The sequence below is a fragment of the Camelus bactrianus genome, chromosome 17 (assembly GCF_048773025.1).
Source record: "Camelus bactrianus isolate YW-2024 breed Bactrian camel chromosome 17, ASM4877302v1, whole genome shotgun sequence".
Classification (NCBI taxonomy): domain Eukaryota; kingdom Metazoa; phylum Chordata; class Mammalia; order Artiodactyla; family Camelidae; genus Camelus; species Camelus bactrianus.
This window is the reverse complement of record NC_133555.1, coordinates 1,870,386-1,896,648: the sequence shown is the minus strand read 5'-3', so window position 1 is coordinate 1,896,648 and position 26,263 is coordinate 1,870,386. Positions and strand designations below refer to the sequence as shown.

The window sequence follows — 26,263 nt, the reverse complement described above, 5'->3', positions numbered from 1 at the left end:
TGGGCGGGGAGACAAAGACACACTTAACGGGTTTGCAGGGTCAGCTCTGTGCCTTCGGAGCTGGAGCCTTCAAGGGGGCTGGAGCTGTGAGTCAGGCGGGGGGGCCTTCGCAGCGAGGCCACAGGCAGCTCCATCTCCCCCCAGAGCCAACCCCAGGGGACCTGTTCTTCTGGGAAACCCTCGTTCAACCACTGGGCTGGGTGGTCCAGTCCCAGGGCCGCAGCTGTCCGATCTCTAGGCCCAGAATATTCTAGCAAAGCCTCTCACAGACTCCTGAAGGGAGGGTCTGCAGTCAGTCAAGAAATATTACACAGATGGGCTCTATTAGACTGAACTGCTCTCGAGTGCCTCCTGCAGGTCAAAGGCGGTAAAAACCAGCAGCTCCGCACGAGGCAATCTGACACGCGCACGCCTGCCCCGCTCCAATCACCTCTGAGATGGAGTGGCATGGGGCCTTCCACGCCGGGGAGGCGGGACACGGACATGGGGCGAGGTCAGGCTGTGCTGAGGGCGGCCCGGGGGCCAGACCCCTGTGCTGCCCCCACCAGCTCTGAGGCCCCACCCAGAGCGGGGTGCCTGGGGGCTGTCTCACCCTTTCTCCCGCCTTGTTCAGCCATCCGGCCACTCTGTGAGTCCTCTGCTCTGGCCCTGCTGCCTCCCTCCCCCGCCATCTGTCCCCAAACACCTGCCATCTTTTTCCCCACCCAAGCCTTTCATTCTGCTCAACCCTAAGTCCTGCCTCCTCCAGGACGCCTTCCCAGCTCTGCAGACTCAGGGCCCTCCTTGTCTGCGTGAGGTCCCACGCTGCGTCCAGAGGGCATGGCCCTGAAGAGTGAGGGCTCCCTCTGCTCTCCGTGCCTGACGGTCCCATGCCTCTACCAGAGAACCCCCGTGGGCAGGGGCTGCAGCCCTTCCCCCTCGTCCTCTCCCTGCCTGCACAGACTCAGGCGTGGAAGGTGCCACAGAGCAGCACCTGTGCCACAGCCCTCGGCCAGGCAGCCTCGCCGCGGCACGCCTGGGCTGGGCGCTGGGGCGGAACTGAGAGGCGGGTCAGACCCTGAGCCCCCATCTGACCTCCAGGTGGTCAAATCCAACGGCCATCTGCACTCCATGGACGGCCAAGCAGGTCACGGCGCTCTTCACCAGGGGAAGTGGGAGCAGCAGGTGGTGGCAGACGAGGCTGCCTGGGGGACATCCCAGTGGAGGTGCTGAGGCAGGAGCTGTGCCGGGGACCTTGTTAGGAAACTGGACCTCAGAGGCCAGAGGGTAGGCTCAGGTGCAAGCTATCCGCACTAGAAGCCACAGCGCTGGCAGAGACCCTCAGGGTCAGTGCGTGCAGTGAAAAGAGGGCCTCTGACAGAGCCCAAGGGCACGCCGGGGTTTAGGGTCACGATGAAGTGGGGGATCTAGAAAGCAGAGGAGATGGTGCCAGGGAGGGATGAACCGCCTCCCAGAAGCCGTGGGGAGGCGTCCCAGCGCGGGAGTGACGTGGCACTCAGCCCTTCTCCGCGGGTCCGGCTGCGCAGTGGGGCGGCGTGGAGCCAAGTGGGCAGAGAAGGGGGTGGTGGGGCAGGGAGCCGAACAGTGACAGGGTTTTTTGGTTTGTTTTAAAGTGAAGGGAGATGTTACAGCTTGTTTGTGTGGTCCCACGAATGCTTCTGCAGACCGACCCAGCAGACAGAGAGGGGCGTCCATCCCTCAGCTAAAGCCCAGTTGTGGACGACAGTGGCACATCCCACTCTGTCTCTCTGTGGCCACGTTTCTTTCCTTGGAAAATTCCAAAGTGTGTCCTCATCTGTCCTGCTCTCTGAACTCTAGTCCCACTGGCTTCCTCTTCCCGACCTCACAGCCTGTGACCTGTGGTGACCGAATGAGGACAGCGGCTGGGCCAGGCTACTCCAGGCTTGCCCCCCGCCTGGCGGGGCCTGTGGTGCGGGCCTGGAGCCCGCGGCCCGAGTGTAGGCCCAGCCCTTGCATTTCCGAGCTGTGCGCCTTGGGCCCGTTACTCTAACAGAAAGGGAGTGATGATGCTACCTGCCTCGTAGGGCGCTGCGAGCAAAGGTTTAAAGCCTAGAACGGTGCCTGGCGCTGAGCAAGCGGTCTGAAAGGCTTATTGTTGCGCTGACGCAGGAAGCTGTGAGGCTTCTCAGACTCCAGCGGCTAGGGGTGCGGCGGGTGCGGGGGTCCGGTCTCCCTGAGTCAGCCTGGGTGAGGAAACTCAAGTAAGGGCTGTCTCTCCATCTCAGTTTGCTTGTTGAAGCCCTTACATAATTTAAGGGAAAGAAACAGGAAGCTTCTCCTCTATCGGGAAGACCTGGATATTGTCGAGTTTGACTCTGCAAAATCTCACCCGTTAAAGTCCCTTCCCTGCTTATTAGCTCAGTACCCCCTCCACCAGGAAGCTCAGCACCTTTCGAGGCACCCATCCCACTCCCAGCCAGCGGTCCTTACAAGGGGGTTTCCCCAATGTAAGCTAAACCTGCCTCCCTTGATGCTCCAGCTCTCATCTCTGCTCCCCCCGACCTCATCCTGGTAAGGCACTGCCCTCTGGGGCCACATAAAGCCTACTGGCCTGCACCTTTGAGTGCTGGAGACCGTGACCCTGTACCCCTGTGTCTTCTCTTCTCCTGGCTGTGGTCTGAGCCTCTGGGGTTGAGAGGGCCCCTCACCTCCCCAGGTAGACCTCAAATGATATGACCTAAGCTTAGTCACATGGTTTCTCATTGAACTGAGAATCCCTACCCGGGTTTCACATTCTCAGCTTGCACTGGGGGAGCCTGAATGCAGGACTTTATCAGTCAGAGTTACTGGCTCATAAAACACAAAAGTTTAGGCTTAGCTCTGGCTTCAGGCAGAGCCTGATCCAGCGACTCAAATAATGTTACTAAGGACCTGTTTCTACTGCCATCATCTTTAGGCTCTATCCGTGGCCCCCAGTATCTCCAGGCAGCTACCCCCCAAAAGTCCCCAATGGCTGTCACATCTCCCCACAGCACCCACGTTCAACACCAGGGTGGGGCAAGCGGGCCACAGGAGAGGCTGCCTGGGTTTCCCATAACTGGCTGATCCTTGCACTTCAGTGGCTACCTGTGCAGCCCCTAGCCAATCACAGTAGCCAGGGGTGGGATTATGCTGATATGGGGGAGGAGCCACATGCCCTGCCCTCCTCTGAGCTGATCAGCAGCAGCAGCAGGGGCGGGGTGGGCGAGCAGGTGAGATAACTGAGTGACAACCGGGGAGCTGTCACCATTGGGGAGGGGGTACTGGATGGCCCCAGGTGGCCGATGGCCCGCCCCGGGCCTCAAGTGCAACCTTGCAGACCTCCTGTTTGGCCCAGCAGACAGTCCTCTGGGTGTTGAGTCCACCTGACAAACCCTGGGTGCCCACACCTGCCTGGCCTCCCCAAGGCACCTCCTTCCCGGGTCCCAGTCACTCTGCTGTGGTCTCCCTGACCTCACACAGCCAGCAGAGTGCCTAGCCAACCTTGCACAGGCCGGATCATGAGAACCCAAGCTGAGCTGGGAGGATCTCAGAAGCTGTCCACTCCAGGGACCCACCTGCAAAATGGGGCCCAAGTCCCACTGCCAGTTCCTGTTGGCAGCGCAAAGGTTAGAACCAAGCACTCCTGCCCAGCCCTCCTGGGTGCAGAGGCTCCTCAGAAGAGCTTGCCTTTAGTCCCATTGGCTACAACTGGTTACAAGCCCACATCTTAGCTGGAAGGGAGGCTGGGTGGCTGTGCATCATGGAAGGCTGACTGCACCATGCTGGCCTTTGGGCAGGGAGCCCATAGGGTCAGCCACAAACACGACCCAGGGTCTCCTCAGGCATGACAAAGACAGCTTACCTATGCAGAGTAAGGGGTGCAGGACAGCAGGGCCACATCCACACTCTCCTGCCAGAAACTGGCTGAGCCCCACCCCCTCAACACCTGTGTCTTCCCCCACCTACAGGTCAGAGGGCACCCAGCTCCCTGCCTCACCACGAGCCAGCCCAGAGCCAGAAGCCAAGACCAGTGGACCTGAGGATGGTGAGACCAGAGACCCAGACCCTCCTCCAGAGGGAGCCTGGGGCTCAGACAGCAACTCCGGGAGCAGACCCCTGGATGAAGGTTTGTCTCTGCACACACACCCAGGCTGGCTGCCTGGCTCACAACTGACCAGGATGCACCCAGCCCTGCTCCCGGGGTCCTGTCTGCACTGATGCTGCCGTCCGGCCTCATACAGAAGCCTATCCTCTACCTGCTGAGGGTGGGCCTCTCGAGCCCCCACGGGCCCTTTCCTCAGGCCTGAGAGCAGACACCCAGCAAGGAGGGCAGGTTCCAGGAAGCAGCTTCCGGCTCAGTGTGGGGAAAATCTATCTGCTGTCTAGTCCCATGCCGGGATGGGATGGGCAGCCAGGGAGCTGGGGTGGGCTAAGCTCCCCGTCATCAGAGGGGTATAAGCAGGGACTAGATGGTCACCTCTCAAGATGACCACAGAGAGGCCTGTCATCTTAAGAACCTGGGCCGGGTGGGGCTGAAGAATGAGGACAAAAGGAGAGAGAAGCTGTCTGAGCTGGTGCCCAGGGCTCTCCCGGCTCAGCCCCAGGCAGGCGTGCAGTGGGGCGCCATCCCTCCCACCCTCAGAGCCCCTAGCCTGCCCCTGCCTCAGGTACCCGGACGACTGGCATCCGTGACACTACACACAGCGTCAGAAAAGGAAAACATCCCAAATGTCTGAAAAAGAATCCCCAAATGGGAACAAACTCAATACAGGAAACACTTCCTCAGTCACAGAGTCACGGACCAGTCACCCACCCCTGGTTCCGCTGGGTCTGGGACACCTTTTACTGAGAGAAAAACAGAAGGGCCTTGCGCCTACCCAGCTGCATGTCCAACATCAGGATACCTGAGCCAGGTGTTCCCAAACCCGCCAGCTGGCCAGGATCACCCAGGAGTCTCCTACGCTCCAGACACCCAGGCCCCCCCCCCCGGCAGCTGCTGTGTGTGGGGCGGGTGCGGGGAGGGGCGAGGCTGACATAGCTGCGCCAGTCAGGACACTGTCCACGAGGGGCAGGCCATTCGGCCCGAACTGGCTCTAATTAAAGGGAACTTGCTGGTTCACATGATGCACACGAAGCCAAGCAGGGGTCCAGCACAGCAGGGGTCAGCAGAGCCCCCACCTCCCCAGCCCCGTTTCATAGAAGGTGCCCCCAACAACTGACAAGACAGCCCAGGAGCTCAGACCCACGCCCTCCAGGTCCCGGGCTGGGGGCAGAGGCACTGCCCTCCCTGGAAGTGGGGTCAGATTCTGGCCTGACTCCCTGGCTCACATCCTGCCTGAACAGCCATGTGGCCGGTGGTCTGCGCTCTGACCGGCCTGGCCGGACTTGCGTCCCCAAGCTGGGGTGCAGTCGGGGGAGGGGGAGGGCTCCCCAAGAAGAGTCAGGGCTGCCCGGGACCCCACATCCAGTGTGCGTGATGGATCCCGGGGTTGCTGACACAGTCCAGCCAGAGGGCTGTAATGAGGCACAGCCCATCAGGGGCCACACAGAGTCACACACGCGACACCCGCTGCCCCAGGTCCCCAGGTGTCAGAGGCAGGCAGTCCCTGAGAGTTGAAGGTGGTCTCGCCTGTGCCCTGCAGAGCCCCGACCCCAGCCCTCGCGAGAGGGCCTTGGCCTCCCTGGCTGGGATCACCATGTCCCCAACGGGAAACAGCGCGCCCTCTGGGGGCACAGACGGGCCCTGGCTTCTTGCGTCATCTTAGCAGAAAAAAGGAGGGCTCCTCACTCCCACTGTCCCCTGTAAGACCCAGGGAGGGGCTCCCGGCCAGGCGCATGGGCGGGGCTGCACCAGCCCTGGGGGCCTCACCTCCCTGGTCAGGGGGTGGAGAGCCCCCAGGCCTCTCCCCTCTACCTGCTTCCCCTCCCGTTGCCCCACGTCCCCGCAGCACGTGCTTCTCCGGTGGTGGACGAGCAGCTGTTCCGCTCGGTGGAGGGCCAGGCCGCCTCTGACGAGGAGGACAACGACCACAAGTGGCGGGAAGAGCAGAGGCCACCGGCCGAGGTCACGACCCTGCTGGCCGGCCTCTCCGGCTGCGGGAAGGGGTACGTGTGCGGGGTTGGGGAGCGCCCAGGACCAGACGCCCTGGGCTGGGGGCTCGCACAGTCGTCCTGGAAGCCCAGGGTGGCCCCTCCGTACACAACAGAACTTGAACTTGGGAGGCTGGCCTCCTGATTCAGTCCGCCTTGCAATGCTCTGACCCCTCACCCATTGGTGGAGGCGGTAAGACTGCCCCCAGCACGTGTGCGGGTGAAATGAGAGCGTTTTCAAAGGCACAGGCCGTGGTGGTCTCGTCCCATCAATTCTCACTCACTCCCTTCGCCGCTGTCCCAGACTTGCCCCCGAGCTCTAGCGTGACCCCCAGACACGTCAGCCCCTTTCCTGATCCGACACCTGGCGCACCTCAGTCACGTCTCCCGACTTCTGAGCCTCAGTCTTCCTACCTCTAACATGGAACAGTAACACATGTCTGGCAGAGGATTTGTGAGGATTTGCCACCGAGGATGTAAAACGCCCCGTGGGTGCCCAGTCACAGCAGGTGCACCACTGGGGGTGACACTGACTTCTCATTTTAAAGTTCTGTTAATTTCCCGGGACCACTGTTACCACCAACCCTTGACACCAACAAGCATGTATCAAACACCTACTATGTGCCTAGCCACCTGGAAAACAGTGATGAACAAGACAGAGGCCCTCTGCCCTGGGGCCTCTGTTCTAGTGAGTGGTGACAAATGTGAGGAAGAGAGAGGGGCAGGTGCGGGACATGTTGGGAAGGCCTCTGAGAAGGTGCTGTTTAAGCAGAGACCTGAAGCGAATGAGGAAGAGCATTCCAGGCAGAGGGAACAGCAAGTGCAAAGGCCCTGAGGCACGCTGGAGGGGCAGCAAGGAAGCTGCTGTGGCCAGAGTAGAATGAGGAGAGACGGGTGGCAGTGAGGTCAGGGAAGCCTCTGGCTTTTGCTCTGATGGGGCGGAGAGCCGCGGAAGGCGTGAGCAGGTGGCGTCGCGGCCTCACTTGGCTCTCGGGTGAGACAGACTCGGGGAAGCAGCTCCCCAGTGTTGGTGCTCTCCTCCGCTGTAGGTGTGATGACCAGATGGCCAAGAAGCTCATGACTTACTTCCACCACTTTGGCAGTGCCGACCACGCCCGCACCCTGGGGGAGCTGGAGGCCCGCGTTGCCATGCTGGTGGAGCAGCTGGACACCCAGGGCTGCAGTCGGAAGACCCTGGGGACACCTGGGAAGGAGGTCAGCTGAGCCCCAGAGGCCAAGAGCTGGACCAATGCTAGCATCTCTCACAGGTGGAAAGAAAAGGATCTCAGCCAAGCCCTGTGCCCTTTTCACAGATGGGTAAACCAAGACTCAGAGAGGAGAGGATTTAGATTTGATGAAGAATATTTTGGTTGCAAGTTAAAAGATCCACCTCAGATTAGCTCGAGTGCAAGATGGGAACTTATTAGAACACGGAGCTGGGAGGACAGTTTCAGAAGAACAGCTAAGATGAGCTTCAGGCACGGCTGGATCCAGGGACTCAGATTAGATTATCTCCACCTGCTTGTATTTCTCGAGGTGCTTGCTCCATGTGGCTGGGGAAGGGAATGCAGGGCCAGAGACAGCTCTAGGCACGGCACCTTCTCTCTCCTGCCCGAGGCCCAGAGTGGACCCAAGTGCCTAAGGACACCACCCCTTCAGCTGCCTCTCCCTCCATTGGGGCCAAGAATGAGGGCTGCCTCACCCCTCTCAAGCCTGCTCTAGAAGGCAGGTGGCCATGCAAGATTTTGTGACCTCCCAGCATCTACCCCCTGGTATTTTGGTGGGATCTCAGAGTCAGTGTCCCCTGGCCAGGGGTGGGTCCGTGACTCAGGCTGGGCCAGCTGGCCCCCTCTCCTGGGGCTCTCCATCTTGAGGGAAGGGGGAATGGCTGGAGTGTTCTCAGCTGTGGCCCCTGGACAAGGGGCTCAAGATGTTTCTCCTGCCTCACCCCCAACTGCTGCCCCATCCCTGAGGTTCTCCAGCTGCCAGTCCCTTCTGTGAACCCTGGAGTAGACCACCAGCAAATGCCCTTTTCTGTTTTAACTAGCCAGATCGGTTTCTGTTGCTTGCAACCAAAAAAAAAAAAAAAATAGCAAAGAAAGCAGATGGTTAGAGAAGAGATGGGAGGCCTCCCACTAGAAGAGGGAACATGTGTATCCTTACAGCAGCCTCACTCTGTGCAGCCTCAGGCCAGGCATTCAGCTTCTCCGGGCCTTGGTGCCATCCCTGGGAAGACGGGGTTCTATCTGCCCGGCCCCCTGGCAGGCTTGGGGGACTGATGAGATGACCCCTGTGAGAGGGTAAAGGCAGGCCGTGGGTCCTGCCTGGGGGTGGTGCTCTGAGCACGGGGCAGAGGGCAGGCACTAAGCCCCATCGGTCCCCCAGGCAGAGCTGCAGCGGCAGGTGGAGGAGAACGAGCAGCTGAGGCTGGAGCTGCAGATGGTGGAGACGGAGAGGGTGCGGCTGTCCCTGCTGGAGGAGAAGCTGGCGGACGTGCTGCAGCTCCTGCAGAGGCTCCGCCACCTGGTAGGCTCGCAGGAGCTGGCACCACCGGGAGGGGTGGGGGCACTCAGGAAGGAGCCTGGCCTGTGTTGGGCACTGGCTCTGAGCTTCCCCTATGTGGGCAGGTGTTACAGCTCCACTTTTCAGATACAGAAATGGAGGCGCAGGGGAGCCAATCAAGAAGAAGCTAATCTAATTCATTTTATGAAGCTAATCTAACTATGACCTCAAAACCAGAGCACGATAAATACAAGAAAGGAAAACAATAAGCTAATGTCACATTTAAATATAGATGCAAAAATATTAAATAAGATATTAGCAAACCAAATCGGGCAGCATTTAAAGCAATCCAATGTGGCCAAGCTGGATTTATCCCAGGAACTTAAAGATCATTCAAGATCAAATATCCATTAACATAATACACCACATTGCAGATTAAAGGAGAAAAAACATGTATTCATCTCAATAAGTGAAAAGTCAGTAACAGTCACCTTTTAAATTATAAAACCTCTCAGCAAATTAAGAACAATGGGGATCTTCCTTAATCAGATCAGAAGTCCCAGCCAGCCACCTCTCACAGACCTCACACTTACTGACGAAATGTTCGAAGGACTCCTTTTAAAAACCAGAACCAAGACCAGCATGCCTGTCATCACTGCTCGTGCCACCTGGACATTCTAGCCTAAGCAGTAAGGCAAGAAGAAGAAAAGTGTATGGACTAGAAAGGAACAGACAAATCAACCAGTAATTGTGTATCAAATTTATCCACACAGAATCCCCAAGAGACTCTAGAGGCACAGTGTTGTGATTCCTTGGCAAGGAGCCTTATTTTAAAAAGTTCAGAACATAGAAGTCAACTGTAGTCCTAAACAGCACCAGCAAAACATTAAAACACATCTTAGACATAAACTCAGCCAGGACTGCCCAGCACTGGGGGTGGAGGCCCGATTTGAACCCAGGTCTTCAGGGATTGAAGTGGGCTCTTGCCTACACATGAGGCTGCCCAGGACACAGGGCTACGGAGGCCCAGCAGTGTGACGCAGCCTGGGGGAGCGCCAAGTGGCAGCCGCGCCCTGCGGGCAGGGCGGGCAGGAAACACAGCCCCACCGGGCAGCCTGGGGGCAAATACTGGGGCTTCCCCCACCCCCAGCTGGGGGGCTCTGGGCAGATTTCCCATTCTTTCTCAGCATTGCTTTTTTCACTGGTGAAGATGAGAATAAATAAGCTGTTGCAGGGGTTAAAGGAGCCAACCTGTAAAAAAGCTCTGTATTCACGGTCACTTCCCAAGTGCCTACTTGGGCACACAGACAGTTAACCCACAAGTACGTAATCCTTGATGAAATGGGTCCTGCCCACAGCTCCATCACCCACCTAGAGCAGTGGAGCCAGCCTAGGGGTGGGGGCCAGGAAGGGACCGTGGACAGCAGAGAAGCCATCTGCTCCCAAGGAGCCACAGAGAAGCCTGTAGGGGCTACCCAGCCTCCCTGCCGACCAAGGACACAGCAGCCACGGCCTGGTCCAGCCCTGTCTCCATTTCTCTTTAAGAACATATCGAAAAGAGCCCTGGGGAAGATCCTGCTGAGCACGCTGGACACCTGCGGGGACCCTGCACACGGTAGGAGATCTGCCCCTCCATCTCCCAGAGCCTGGGCAGCAGCTGGAGGGCATCCTGACCAAGCAACTCTGTCTTAAGTCTGCAAAACACCGCCTGTCCCCTGCCCTGCCCACCTGCAAAGGGTACCGTCAGGCACAGGCTTCGGAAAGTTGAAGGTGCTATGTGACGAGAGCAGGGGGCAGACACCCCAGGGAAGGGGCCCAACGGAAGCCAGTGTGGCCGGACCCCAAGGGAGCCAGGTGTTTCCCTGCTGGCAGTTCAGACTTGCCCACAGTCCCTGGGCTTACCACAGAAGTGGTGCTGTTATCACACGCATTCCACAGATGGGGAAACTGAGGCACAGACAGACCAACAGCCGGCCGCCCTCGAGGCCTCGGACCTCAGGGAACACGAAGCCACGTGGCCCCGTTGTTCAGACAAAGTTCAGGGCAGCAGAATTTCATCAGTGCCAGCTCACGCCCATGAAAGCAAGGGAGTAAGGCCGCTCTTGCCCAAAAGGGTCTCACAGGCTAAGGGGGGGCCGACGTGATGAGCCTTTGCTCGCCGGCCTCACCAGGCACCACTGGGCAGGGCTCCGTATGTCCAGTGCTCTGATGGTCCTAGAAGCCCCCTTCCCTGGGGTCCTCAATGGGAGAGGAGGAGGAGGGGGAGGGGGAGATGGCTGGACAGGGCTGGGGAGGGACCGGGGAGGAGGGGAGTGGCTCTGAGGGCCAGAGTGAGCAGACTGACCCACCCTCCCGCCCACTCTCTCTCCAGAGGAGATGTCTGCGCCCTCGGCCATCCTGGATGCCCTGCACCAGGCTCTGGCTGGCTGTGAGCTCCTGCGCAGAGAGCCCTCGGCACCAGCCTCTGTAGCTCCTGCACTCACCAACTCCCTCCTCATCTCCTGCTGAGGTCACTGGCCCGGCCTGGCCATCATCAGACCAGCCTCCAAGATCAGCCTGATCATCATCACATCCTCAGAACCCTGGAGGCACTGCGCCTTCTAAGACAGGCCCAAGCTCAGAGACGGGCAGCCATCCCTTCTCCTCGGGCTCCTCCTGGATTCCCTGAGAGCCCCTGCATTCCTGCTGCCAGGGTCCACGTTGCCCTGCAGCTGCTGGATCAGCCTGTACCTGCTGCTGCCTCCTCTGCCCCTGGATCAGAGGTGCCCACTTTTCTGCCTGGTTCTGCCCAGAATCCCTTCCCTGGGCTCCCTTCCCAGCACTGTGCCCTTCCTCCCCGCGGTGTGCCTGTTGCAGGGACTCTGCACCCCACCAGCCCACTGGGGAACCTATCCAAGCCCTAGAATGCTGGAGACCAGGCAGAGCAGGGGAACTCCAAGGGAGGAGTGAGTGACCACTGCAGGCTTCCTGGTGGAGGCTGGCCTTGAACCAGCTCTAGAAGAGCGGTAGGATGCAGACGGGCCAAGAAGAGGGAAGGGCATTTAAAGTGAGGTAACCCCAAGAACAGGGGTGTGGTCCCATAAAGGACCCCCAGCAATGCAGGACCCAGAGCCCCTCTGTCCTGAGCAACAGGAGGCACCGGGACTCACCTCCTCACGCCCTCCCAGGAGAGGAGGACACGCTGGCGGGCAGAGCGGAGGGGTGCAAGCAGCGCTAACCAGGGCAGCAGAGCCTGCAGGAGTCCCGCCCAGAGGGCTCTGTGGGCCCAGGGGCACAACGCACGGCCGCGGCAGGGTGAGGGCCGGCGCCGGCGGGGAGCGGGGGCAGGCCCCGGGGCCTTGGTGACGGGCGAGACCTGGACTGGACCCCGCGCAGTGGGGGCCATGGGGGGCTCTGACCTGCCTCGGGGAGGGTGGATGAGGCAGCTGCAGGGGGTGGGGACAAGGGGTCTCCCGGGGGCTCAAGCCGGAGCCGTGGGGACACAGAAGGCGGCCGCCAGGGAGGGAGGACCGGGGGAGCCCGGGACCAGCGGGCGCTCCTGGGCAGAGGCCGCGGGGACGGCCCACAGACACCGCCTCGCCTCGTGTCTGGCCACGTGAGTCTACACTGTGTTAGGATTCTTGGAACTGAGGTTCCTTTCCAAAAAGTCAACCTCACTGCACGTTAATTTAAAAAGTAGAAGAGGCCAGAAGAGACGTTCCTGCAGCGGCCCCTGCTCTGGCCCCCTGGCGTCTGCAGACAGGCAGAGGGTTCCATCCTCAGGAGCTTCCTAATAAAAAGCTCTGACCGCTGCCTGACAACCGAAGGTTCACGGTCGCCCCTCATATCCCTGGAGGCAAGTTACGAGGAGGACTAGGGCTTGGAGGGGCCTGAAGAGGCCGGGTGAGCTCCCCAGCGTCACACAACAAATTAGCATCCACGCCTGGAGGGAGGCCTGTCTTCCGAGCCCACACCTCACACACTTCCTACCACCGCCAGCTGTCTCTGCCTAGGAGGCCCAGGGCTTACCGGGGGCTTGGGGGCTGGGTTAGTTATGGTACAGGCTAAGCCGCCCTGACAGAAGAGGTCCCCAGATTCTCTGGGTCAAACAGAACAGAACGTTACTTCTCTCCTCTAACGGACCTGAGGTGAGTGGCCCCAGTGAGCAGAGCAGCTCTGCTCCGTGTGGTCCCCCCGGACCCAGGGTCCCTCCACCTTGCCGCTCTGCCATGCCTAGGGTGCTGTCGTCCTTCACGTGGCGGAAGTCACCGCACCCGCGCCGCGCCTGCCTTCAGCCCGCAGGGAGGAGCAGAGAGGGAGGGAAGCACTCTGGCCCACATCTCCTCCACTCTCATCCCAGAGCCCTAGACAGGATCGCCCAAAGAGGACCACACCAAGACACAGTCATTAAAATGGCAAAAATTATAGATAAAGCAAGAATACTAAAAACAGAAGCAGAAAAGCAACAAGTAACACACGAGGGAACGCCCATAAGGCTGTCAGCTGGCTTTTCAGCAGAGACTCTGCAGGCCAGAGGAGTGGCATGATATATTTAAAGTGATGGGAGGGAAGAACCTGGAACCAAGAACACCCTACCCAGTAAGGCTCTTCTTGCTCAGACCTGATGGAGAGACTGAAAGCTTTATAGACAAGCAGAAGCCAAGAGGTCAGCGCCACCAAAACGGCTTTACGAGAAACGTTAAAGGGACTTCTTCAAGCAAAAAAGAAAAGGCAACTAGAAACATGAAAATTATGGAAGGAAGAGCTCAGCGGTAAAGGCAAACACACAGGGAAGCCGGTAAGCCAGCCACGTCCAAAGCCAGCAGGACGGCTAAAGACAAAGGAGTGAAAATCACCCATGTCCACAACAGGTGGCTCAGGACACACAAAAAGATGTAAAGCACGACGTCAAACAGAGTAATCGTGAGGGGAGGGGAGTAAAACTGCAGGGGCTTAAAAATGCGTTTGAAATTAAGAGATCAGCAATTTAAAATACTCAGACAGATAGATAGATTGCTATACATAAACCTCACGGTGACCACAAACCAAAACTCTATTTTATACACACACACACACACACACACACACAAAAGAAATCCAGTATTTATATCAATTAAAATAATACTTTTGAGAACCTGGAACAAAGGGAAGGGAATCCAAACATAACACTAAAGATAGTCATCATATCACAAGAGAAGAGAACAAGAGGAGGAGGGACAAAACCACAAAAACCCCAAAACAATTTTAAAATGGCAATAAATGCATACTTGTCAAAGTTACTTCAAATGTAAATGGACGAAACGGTCCAATCAGAAGACAGAGTGGCTGAACGGATACAAAAGCAAGGCCCACAGATAAACACTGTCTACAAGAGACCCACTTCAGATCTCAAGACACAAACAGACTGAAAGTGACAGGATGGAAAAAGTACTCCATGCAAATGGAAATCAGAAGAAAGCTGGGGCAGCAATGTTTATACCAGACAAACAGACTTTGAAGCAAAGATTACAAGAGACAAAGAGGGACGTTACACATCCAGGGAATCAATCCAAGAAGATTTAACAATTATAATAAATATATAAGCACCTAAATACATAAAGCAAATACTGACATAAAAAGAGAAATTGACACAGTAATACTGGGGGCTTTAACACCCTCTTACATCAATGGACAGATCACCCAGACAGAAAAATCAACAGTGAAACACTAGCCTTAAATGACATATTAGACTAAGTGGATATACATGTAGAACATTCCATCCAAAAGCAAAATACACATTCTTTTCAAGTGCACATGGAACATTTTCCAGGATATATGACATGCTAGTCCACAAAACAAGCCTCAGTAAATTTAAGAAAACTTACATCATATCAAGCATCTTTTCCAACCACAACACTATGAGACTAGAATTAACAACAAGAAAAAAAAATTGAATATAGACACAAAAAATCTCAACAAAACATTAGCGAACAGAATCCAACAACACACTTAAAAAGATCATACACTATGATCAAACTGGATTCATCCCAGGAACACAAGGATGGTTCAACATACACAAATCAATCAATGTGATACACCACATCAACTAGAGGACAAAAACCACATGGTCAGCTCAATAGATGGAGAAAAAGCACTGGACAAAATCAAACAGCCATTCATGATAAAAACTCTCACCAAAGAGAGTACAGAGGGAACAGATCTCAACATGATAAAAGCCATTTATGACAGACCCACAGCCAGCATCGTACTCAATGATGAAAAGTTGAAAGCCATCCTGATAAAATCTGGAACAAGACAAGGATGCCCACTCTCACCACTTCTATTCAACGTAGGATTGGAAGTCCTAGCCAAGGGGACAAGAAAAAGAAATTAGGTAAAACTGTCACTGTATGTGGATGGCATGATATTACATATAAAAAACCCTAAAGGCTCCACACAAAAACTACTAGAGCAGATAAAAGAATCTGGCAACGTAGCAGGATACAAGATTAACGTTCAGAAATCAGTTGTGTTAATCTTTATACTAACAATGAAACACCAGAAAAGTTCAAAAAAATCCCTTTTAAAATTGCATCCAAAAAAAAAACAACTTAGGGATAAATCTGGCCAAGGAAGTGAAAGATTTATATAAGGAGAACTACAAAACACTGATTAAGGAAATTAAAGATTATTTAAAGAAATGGAAAGATATCCCATGCTCTTGGATTGGGAGAATTAATATTGTTAAAATTACTACCCAAAGCAATCTATAGACTTAATCCAATCCCTATCAAATTATCCAGGACATTTTTTCACAGAACTAGAACAAATAATCCTAAAATTTATATGGAATCACAAAAGACCAAGAATTGCCAAAGCAATACTGAAGAAAAAGAATGAAGCTGGAGGCACTGCCCTCCCAGACTTCAGACAGCACTACAGAGCTACAGGAATCAAAACAGCACGGTACTGGCATAAAAAGAGACATACAGATCAATGGAACAGAAAAGAGAGCCAAGAAATAAACCCACCGACCTATATAGTCAATTAATCTTCAACAAAAGAGGCAAGAATATATGATGGAGAAAATACAGTCTCTTTAGCAAGTGGCGTTGGGAAAACTGGACAGCTGCATGTAAATCAATGAAGCTAGAACACTCCCTCACTCCATACACAAAAATAAACTCAAAATGGCTTAAAGACTTAAATATAAGACAAAAAACTATAAACCTCTTAAAGAAAACACAGGCAAAACATTCTGTGACATAAATCTCAGGAATGATCTCCTAGGACAGTGTACCCAGGCAATAGAAGTAAAAGGAAAAATAAACAAATGGGACCTAATTAAACTTACAAGCTCTTGCACAGCAAAGGAAACCATAAACAGAACAAAAAGACAACCTACAAAATGCGAGAAAACATTTGTAAATGACGCACCTGACAAGGGCTTAATATCCAGAATATATAAACGCTCATACAACTTAGTAACGAAAAAACCAAACAACCCAATCCAAAAATGGTCAGAAGACCTAAACAAGCAATTCTTCAAGTAGACATACAAGTGGCCAAGAGGCACATGAAAAAATGCTCAATATCACTAATTATCAGAGAAACATAAATCAAAACTGTAATAAGGTATCACCTCACATCAATCAGAATGACCACCATTCAAAAGTCCATGAACGATTAAAGCTGGAGCGGGCGTGGCAAAACGGGAACCCTCCCACACTGCTGGTGGGAATGCAGTTTGGTGCAGCCATTATGGAAAACAGTGTGTAGATTCCTCAAAAAACTAAAAATAGACTTGCCATAGGATCCAGCAATCCCACTCCTGGGCACATATCCAGAGGGAACCTTAATTCAAAAAGATACATGTAGCCCAATGTTCACAGCAGCACTGTATAGAACAGCCAGGACATGGAAACAGCCTAAATGTCCACTGACAGATGACTGGATAAAGAAGCTGTGGTATATTTATACAGTGGAATACTACTCTGTGATAAACTAAAGAATAAAATAATGCCATTTGCAGCAACATGGATGGACCTGGAGACTGTCATTCTAAGTGAAGTCAGCCAGAAAGAGAAATACTGTATGTTACTCATATGTGGAAACTTTAAAAAATGACACACATAAGCTTATCTACAAAACAGAGACAGACTCACAGAAAACAAACTTACGGTTCCCGAGGGGAAAGGGGGTGGGAAGGGATAAACTGGGAGTTCGAGATTCGCAGATACACACCACTGTATGTAAAATAGATAAACACGGTCCTACTGTAGAGCGCAGGGAACTACACTCAGGATCTTGTAGTAAACTGTAACGAAAAAGGAAGTGGAAACGAGCGCACGCACGCCCACGCGCGACTGAAGCACTGCGCCCTGCGCCAGAAGTTGACGCAACACTGTAACCTGACTGTACTTCAAAAGTCAAACAAAGGAAAGAAACAAAAAAATAAAAAACACAAACATGTGGAGGCTAAACAACATGCTGTTAAACCAATGGATCATCAAAAAAAAAAATCAAAGAAGAAATTAAAAAATATCTGGAGACAAAAACGAAACACAGAGACCCAAAACCGATGGGACACAGCAGAAGCAGTCTAAAGGGGATGCCGACAGCGCTACAAACCTCCCTCAGGACGTCAGAGAAATCGCAAACAACCTAACCTTACACCTAAAGGCACTAGAAAAGACGGAACACGCAAAACCTAAAAATAGAAGGAAGTCAAAGATCAGAGCAGAAATCCATGAAATAGAGGCTAAATAGAAAAGATCAGTGAAAGTTAAGAGCTGGTTCTTTGAAAATATAAGCAAAATCGATAAACTTTCAGCCTAATAAAAAAAAAAAGAGGGGGGTCCAAATCAATAAAATTAGGAATGAAAAGAGAAGTGACAGCCAACATCACAGAAACACAAAGGACCGTGAGAGATTACTATGAACAGCTATAGAAGCAAATGGCCAATAAGATGGACAACCCAGAAGAAATGACAAAATCCTAGAAATTTACCATCTCCCAAAACAGAACCAGGAAGAAACAGAAAATACGAACAGACCAATTATCAGTGATGAAACTGAATCAGTAATTAAAAACCTCCCGACAAACGAAAGTCCAGGACCAGGCGGCTTCACAGGTGAATTCTAGCAAACATTTAGAGACGAGTTAAGGTCTATCTTTCTGAAACTATCCCAAAAAATTGCAGAGGAAGGAACACTTTCAAACTCATTCTATGAGGCCACCATCACCCTGATCCCAAAACCAAACAAAGATATCACAGAAAAAGAAAATTACATGCCAGTTTCACTTACGAATGCAGATGCAAAAATCCTCAACAAAATTCTAGCCAATCAGCCGCAACAATGCACTACAAGGACCATGCAGCATGATCAAGGGGGATTCACCCCAGGGACACAGGGATTTTTCAGTATCTGCAAATCAGTCAATGTGACGCACCACACTAACAAACTGAAGAATGAAAACCATATGATCATCTCAACAGATGCAGAAAAAACTCTTGAAAAAATTCAACATCCATTTACAATAAAAACTCTCCAGAAAGTGGGCACAGAGGGAACATACCTCAGCATAACAAAGGCCACATGTGACAAACTCACAGCTAACATCACACTTAATGGGAAAAGCTGAAAGCATTTCCTCTAAGATCAGGAACCCGACGAGGATGCCCACTCTCGCCACTTTTTTCCAACACAGTTTTGGAAGTTCTGACCACAGCAGTCAAAGAAGACAAAGAAATTAAAGGAATCCAAACTGGAAAAGAAGACGTGAACTGTCCCCGTTTGCAGATGACATGACGCTATGCACAGAAAGCCTGAAGACCCTGCAGAAGCTCATCAATAAAGCCGCAGGACACAAAATTAAGACACACAAATCAGCTGCGTTTCTATCCACTTACAACAAAACAGCTGAAAGGGAAATCAAGGAAATGATACTATTCACCACCACAGCCGAAAGAATAAAATACCTAGGAACAGACCTGCCCAAGGAGGCGAAGGCCTGCACTCCGAAACCGTACGTCGCTGATGGAGAAGAACTGAAGACGGCGTGAGCAAATGGAAAGATACACCATGTTCTTGAAGTGGAAGAATTAATATTGTTAAAATGGCCATCCTGCCCAAGGCAATCTACAGATTCAATGCAATTCCCTGTCAAATGACCAATGACATTCTTCACAGAACTGGAACAAAACGTGTTAAAATTTGTGGAAACACGGAAGACCCCGAATAGTCAAAACAATCTTGAAAAAGAAGGATGGAGCTGGGGGAATCATGCTCCCTGACTGCAGACTCTACTACAAAGCTACAAAGCAAAACAGCATGGTGCTGGCACAAAAACAGACACACAGATCAACGGAACAGGATAGAAAGTCCAGAAATAAACCCACACAGGTATGGTCAATTAATCTACGACAAAGGAGGCAAGTATACACATTGGAGAAAAGACGGTCTCTCCAATAAGTGGTGCTGGGAAAACTGGACAGCTACCTGTAAAAGACTGAAATTAGAACACTCTCTAACACCACGTACAAAAATAAACCCAAAATGGATTAAAGACTTAGTGTAAGACCAGATACTACAAAACTCTTAAAGGAAAACACAGGCAGAACACTCTTTAACATAAATCACAGCAACGTATTTTTTGAGCCAGCTCCTGGAGTAATAAAAATAAAAGCAAAAGCAAACAAATGGGATCTAATTAAACTTAAAAGCTTTTGCACAACTAAGGATACCATCAACAAAAGAAAAGACAGCCTACAGAATGGGAGAAAATATTTGCAAATGATGCAACCGACAAGGGATTGATTTCCAAAATATACAAACAGCTCATACACCTTAGTATCAAAAAACAAGCAACCCAATCCAAAATGAGGCAGAAGACCTAAACAAGCAATTCTCCAATGAAGACATACAAATGGCTAACAGGCACATGAAAAAATGCTCAATATTGCTAATTGTCAGAGAAATGCAGATCAAAACTACAATGAGGTATCACCTCACACCAGTCAGAATGGCCATCACTGAAGTCTACAAATGATAGATGTTGGAGAGGGTGTGGAGAAAAGGGAACCCTCCTACACTGCTGGTGGGAATGTAAATTGGTGCAGCCACTACGGAGGACAGTATGGAGGTTCCTTAAAAAATTAAAAATAGACTTCCCTTGTGATCCAGCAATCCCACTCCTGGGCAAGTACCCATAGAAAAATAAAATTCAAAATGACACCTGCACCCCAATGTTCACAGCAGCACTATTTACAATAGTCAAGACACGGAAACAGCCTAAATGCCCATCGACAGATGACTGGATAGAGAAGCTGTGGTTATTAATACAATGGAATACTGCTCAGCCATAAAAAGGAATAAAATAATGCCATCTGCCACAACATGGATGGACCTGGACATTGTCATTCTAACTGAAGTCAGCCAAAAAGAGAAAAATACCATATGATCTCATTTATATGCACAATCTAAAAAAAAAAAGGACACAAATGAACTACTTACTATTTATAACTTAGATGACTGACCTCTTGAATATGTGTAAGCACATTTGACTGTCCTATATGATTAGATTACAGCATTCTGTTGATTCTTATTTTGTGGTTGGCTTTATCCCTTTGGTAACTATGTAAGTTTAAAAAGCTAAAGCTCTAAACTGTTCTTGGAAACAATGATCAGTGCGCGTATGTGCAAAAACAATGTGCAGTATATTGTGTATATGTATTTACATGCACTATATTGTGCATGTGCAAACTATAACAATTCTACCTAATAAAACTGAAAAATTGAAAAATAAATAAATAAATAAATAAGAGAGGTGCCGGGGCACTGCCAAGACGGCAGAGCAGAAGGACGCAGTGCTCACCCTCTCCCACGAATACAACAAAAACTACATCTACAGGTGGAACAGCTCCCACAGAACACTCACTGAACTTTGGCAGAATCTCTCTTACACTGAAAATACAAGGAGAATCCTCAAAAAACAAGAACAAGAAGAACAAGTTTCTACTGCACAGCACAGGGAACTATAGTCAATATCTTGTAGTCGCCTATAATGAAAAAGACTATGAAAACGAATGTATGTATGTATATGTATGACTGAATCGTTACGCTGTGCACCAGAATTTGACACAACATTGTAAGCTGACTGTACTTCAATAAAAAATTTTTTTAAATAAGTGGTACTAGGAAAACTGGACAGCTACATGTTAAAGAATTAGACCATCTTCTCACACCGCCTACAAAAATAAACTCAAATGGGTTAAAGACCTAAGCGTTAAGACCAAAAACCGTAAAACTCCTAGAAGAAAACATAGGCAGAATAGTCTTTGACATAAATCGTATCAATATTTTTCTAGCTCTGTCTCCTAAGGCAAATGAAACAAAAGCAAAAACAAACAAATGAGACCTAATTAAACTTTAAAAGCTTTTGCACAGCAAAGGAAACCATCAACCTACTGAACAGGAGGAAATATTTGCAAATGACACGACCAATAAGGGTTAGTATCAAAAATATATTAACAGCTCACACAACTCAATACAAAAAACAATCTAACTAAAAATGCACAAAAGACCTGAACAGACATTTTCCCAAAGACAACACACAGATGGCCAACAGGAGTGTGAAAAGATGTTCAGCGTCATTAATCAGAGAAATGTAAGTCAAAACCACAGTGAGGCATCACCTCAGAATGGCCATCATCAGAATGACCACAAACAACAAATGCTGGCGACGATGCGGGGAATGGGGAACCCTCCTGCACCGTTGGCAGGAATTCAAATTGGTGCAGCCATTGAGGAGAACAGTACGGAGTTTCCTCAGACTAAAAACAGAGCCACCACATGATCCAGCAATTCCACTCCCGGGTATATATCCAGAGCAAATGAAAGCACTAATTCAAAAAGATACAATCACCTCAATGTTCATTATTTACAAGTCAAGACATGGAAGCAGCCTAAGTGCCTATCAGCGGATGAATGGATAAAAAAGATGTGACACATACACACACAGGAATATTACTCATACATAAAGAATGAAATTTTACGATTTGCAACAATATGGATGGACCTGGAGGTTACTATGCCTAGTGAAATGAATCAGAGAAAGACAAATACTGCATGATTTCCCTTATACATGGGATGTAAAAGAAATGAATGAATATAACAAATAATACATATAATTAGGTGAATGGGAACCACTGCTATATGATTCTAATGGATTCTTTGTAGGAAAATAAATCTGTCATCATCTATATTAAGGAAGGAAGAAAGGAAGGAAGGAAGGGCTGCAGTTTCCAGTCTAGTGTATAATCACTCTATCCTAACAACAAGTGAAAAGCTGCATAAACTGAAAAACCAGCTCTTTTAATTCAGAGAAATGAGATCACAGGGCAAACAGGTCTCCCCCAAACTGGAGAGACAGACAGGTAAATACAGAGAATCATAAAGACACTCGCACCCCCATGTTCACGCAGAGTTACTTACAACAGCCAGGATGTGGGCACAGCTTGGCGTCCAGTGATGAACGTACGGATAAAGAAGATGTGATTCTATTATGTGTTGTACATTTTTTCAGCCATAAAGAAAGAGAATGAAATCCTGTCATTGCGACAACTATGCGAAGTGAAATAAGCCAGATGAGGAAAAGACAGAAACCGCATGGCCTCACTTACATGCAGAATCACACACAAACCCTAGCCCCCCAGACTCGCAGCTACAGAGAAGACTGGTGGGTGCCAGAGGTGGGGGTCAAAAGCTACAAACCCGGGGACGTACAACCCGAAGACTGACCCCTCGGGGGAGCTGTGGACTCTGGGTGACAGTGTCGTGTCCACGCAGGTTCATCAGTTGTAACAAGTGCGCCGTCGGGTGAGGGTGTTCACAGCCGGGGAGGCCGGGGCAGGGGGCAGGGGGCACAGGGGAATTCTGTGCTTTCCACCCGATTTTGCTGTAAACCTAAAACTTCTCTAAAAAGTCAAGTCTATTTTTTTAAAAAGGGGGAGAGTGGGTACAGGAGGCCTCTCAGCCGTCTTTGCAGAGAGTCGGCCTCGGTGTCGGGCACTCCCTGGACCCTAAGCCTTGCTGACCTGCAGCCTGGTGGCCTTCCCTTCTACCCAGGGGGGAGAGGCTGGGACCTCAGTTCAAGACCTTGAACTTGGATGTCACCTAAGCACCAGCCTGATGCTCCGCCCTGGCCCGAGGCCTCAGGAGCAGAGGTCCTGAGAGGACCGTGGACTTCCCTAGAGAAGGGCTGGGTCTGTGACCAACAGAAACCAGGCATGAGGTTTCCTCCCACCTCCCCCTCGACTGATGAGGATGCTCCCCCCACCCCGGCCCACGGCCACGCAACCCAATGGCTGAGCCAGGACCCAAGCCACACTCATGACCACTCGACCAGCCTGTCACCACAGTAAGCAGCCAGGGCCTCCCATGAGCATCAAGGCCAAAGGTCACTGACAGGAAGGGGTCAGCGGGCACGACTGCACAGGAAGATGGGCCACCTTTGCTGAGCTGAAGGCTGGGGTGACGCCTCCAGGGGGAAAAGGAGCAGCTTACATCACAGGAAACAGGATTTCCTTCAGTCGGAAGCAGGGTAAGTGCACAATTCCTGAGCAACCCTCACCAAAAGCAGGCCCTCCCTGACACTAGGCCTGAGAATCCGTCACGGCCCGGACCCCGAAGTTTCCTGTCCCTGGAGGCTCCTGCGAGCTCCATTAACCAATCACTCCCTTGGGAGATGCCTCGCCAAGCTGTAGCGCCTTCCAGATACAGGCCTTGCAACTACATGAATTTGAAAATCTCCTGTTAAAACATCTACAAGTCTCCGACGCTCTCCCTCTGAGATACAAATCCAAATGCCCTTCCCTCTGCCTGTGCGTCACACCTGGACACTCACCTCTAACAGAGGATGGAACTGCCGCTGACTGGGACACCAGGTCATGGACGGCCCGGGCTGCCCCCTCACTCTCCACACTGGAGGACACTCAGGCACCCTGTGGGAAAGGTCCTGCGACAGGCGACCAGTGTCCCCCGGCAATAGCCAGTGAGGAACCAAGGCCTCCAGCCAACAGCCTGGCTCACATCTCAGAAGCCTTCTAGCTCACATCTCACATGTCTTCTAGCCCTGGTCAAGCCTGAGTGTAGCCCTGGTTGGGATCCTGCCTGCAGTGCCCAGAACCCAAGCTGCCCTGCTAAGCCACACACAAGAACTTGATCCACAGAAACTGGGAGATAATCAATGAATGCATGTTATTGTTTTAAGCTGCTAGTTTGGGGAATGATTTGTTACGCAGCAGCCACAGATAACAGATACATTTCCTAATGAGAACAAAGGGTAATTGTGGAGTATTTTAGCGGGTGTTTAGGTATATTAACCAGTAACCATCGGAGGCCAGACAGTCATCACCAGCAGGTTGGAAGGAGGACAGGACCTCCACAGCTTGCAGCCCACTGAAGGAACACTCAAAAGAACCTGGGGGAAGAGGGCAGGCCTGAGGGACCCTCTGCCACCAGCTGCAGACTGATGCCTGCTGGTCAAGGGCAGGCTGGGGGCTAGAGGACCAGGGGAGCAGGCAGCCAGGAGTCGGGAGGTGTCGGGAAGTGGAGTGTGTAGCCCAGGCTCCCAGGCCCTGGTGCACGCCCCTGGGCCCACTGGACCTCACTCACAAACAACGCAAAGGTACGAAGACCACAAATTTCAGGACCACGGCGGCAGGGCACCAAACCCCAAGCCCAGGGCCTTTCTGAGTGGGCCCTGGGCAGCTACACTGGCTGCAGGCCCTGAAGGTGGCCCGGGGGGAGGGGGAAGAGGCAGGAGGGGCGGGGGTGGGGCAGGAATTCTACCACGTTTTGGGAAAAATAGGAGAACAGAATACTGGTGGGCAGCCCTCAGGTCCACCACTCTCCTTTTGCCTTTTTCTAGAAAGGCTCCTGTGGGATTGTTCAAATGGTCTGCAACTTCTTAAAAATGCTTTTTAGGAAATCTGAACTAATGACCTCTCTCACTTTCTGGCCACAAAATCATGGCCAGACCTGAAATTCAGGCTGACCTGAAATTGCTCCCACCCCACCCCACCATGGAAACATCCTGTAGTTTCACACTGGCGCCACCAGGTGGCGACGGCACCCGTGGCATAGAGGAGCGCGGTGAGAGGGTCCCAGCCCGCTCAGAGCAGGAGAGGGCAGCGGTCCCCTCCATGGGTATCTGCCAACTCTCCCCACCACCTGTGCTGTTGCCGACTCTACCTTTTCCTTAGAATCCGCTCACTTTTTTAAATCTACGTAGATGACTCTAAGAAGGCAGGTGTAAAACAGTCTCAGAGACAGTCAAAGCGCTCTTACTGTTGAAGGGGAAGCGGGGAGGGATAAACTGGGAGTTCGAGACGTGCAGATACTAACTACTATATATAAAATAGGTTTGTCATTCTAAGTGCAGTAAGCCAGAAGGAGAACGAAAAATACCATATGATATCGCTCATATGTGGAATGTAAAAAAAAATAAAGACAGACGAACTTATTTACAAAACAGAAACAGACTCACAGACACAGAAAACAAACTTACGGTTACCAGGGGGAAAGGGATCGGGAAGGGATGAATCAGGAGTCTGAGATTTGCATGTACTAATATATATAAAATAGATAAACAACAAGCTTATACTGTAGAGCACAGGGAACTGTATATCTTGTAGTAACTTACAGTGAAAAAGAATATGAAAATGAACATATGTGTATTCATGCATAACTGAGGTGCTGTGCTGCACACCAGAGACTGACACAACACTGTAAACTGACTATACTTCAATAAAAATATATATTAAAAAAATTCTATTGCCTGGGTAGACTGCCCTAGGAGAACGTTGCTGAGATTTATGTTGGAAGATGTTTTGTCTATGGTTTCTTCTAAGAAGTTTATAGTGTCTTGTCTTGTATTTAAGTCTTTAAGCCATTCTGAGTTTACTTTTGTGTATAGAGTGAGGGTGTGTTCTAACTTCATTGATTTACATGCAGCTGTCCAGTTTTCCCAGCACCATTTGCTGTCTTTACCCCATTGTATGTTCTTGTCTTCTTTGTCAAATATTAATTTACCAAAAGTTTGTAAGTTTATTTCTGGGCCCTCTATTCTGTCCCATTGATCCATGTGTCTGTTTTTGTGCCAATACCATGCTGTTTTGATGACTGCAGCTCTGTAGTGCTGTCTGAAGTCTGGGAGGGTTATTCCTCCAGCTTCATTCTTTTTCTTCAGTAATTCTTTGGCAATTCTGGGTCTTTTGTGATTCACACAAATTTTAGGATTAGTTGTTCTAATTCTGTGAAAAATGTCTTGGGTAATTAGATAGGGATCACATTGAATCTGCAGATTGCCTTGGGCAGTGTGACCATTTTAACAACATTGATTCTTTCAATGCAAGGACATGGGATAGACTTCTATTTCTTTAAGCGATCTTTAATTTCCTTAGTCAGTGTTTTATAGTTCTCTGCATATAGGTCTTTCACTTCCTTGGTCTCAACAATGTTCTCCTAGGGCAGCCCACCCAAACAATACAAATAAAAGCAAAAATAAATAAACGGGACCTAACTAAACTTATAAGCTTTCACACAGCAAAGGAAACCATAAACAAAACAAAAAGACAACCTACAGAATAGGAGAAAATACTTGCAAAAAATGAGACTGACAAGTACTTAGTCTCCAGAATATATAAACAGCTCATACACCTTAGTA

At 50.9% G+C, this 26,263-nt stretch overlaps 2 protein-coding genes across 16 annotated transcripts in view; one reads left to right on the top strand and one right to left on the bottom strand.

Annotated features, from left to right (window-relative positions):
- The window catches only part of EFCC1 (EF-hand and coiled-coil domain containing 1), a 42,738-nt gene extending 16,542 nt beyond the window's left edge, over positions 1–26,196 (top strand). Inside the window, exons 3-8 of one of the 3 annotated variants that reach the window (XM_074344226.1) lie at positions 3,951–4,108; positions 5,931–6,087; positions 7,176–7,287; positions 8,458–8,598; positions 10,120–10,189; positions 10,946–26,196. In XM_074344226.1, the coding sequence (XP_074200327.1) occupies positions 3,951–4,108; positions 5,931–6,087; positions 7,176–7,287; positions 8,458–8,598; positions 10,120–10,189; positions 10,946–11,082 (775 nt within the window). In that variant the 3' untranslated portion in view covers positions 11,083–26,196. Of the gene's footprint in view, positions 1–3,950; positions 4,109–5,930; positions 6,088–7,121; positions 7,341–8,457; positions 8,599–10,119; positions 10,190–10,945 lie in introns of those variants that run through there. The other 2 variants (XM_074344225.1, XM_074344227.1) reach the window with 2 other exon arrangements.
- The window catches only part of CFAP92 (cilia and flagella associated protein 92 (putative)), a 106,049-nt gene that overhangs the window by 75,797 nt on the left and 3,989 nt on the right, over positions 1–26,263 (bottom strand). The gene's annotated exons all lie outside the window — the stretch shown is intronic.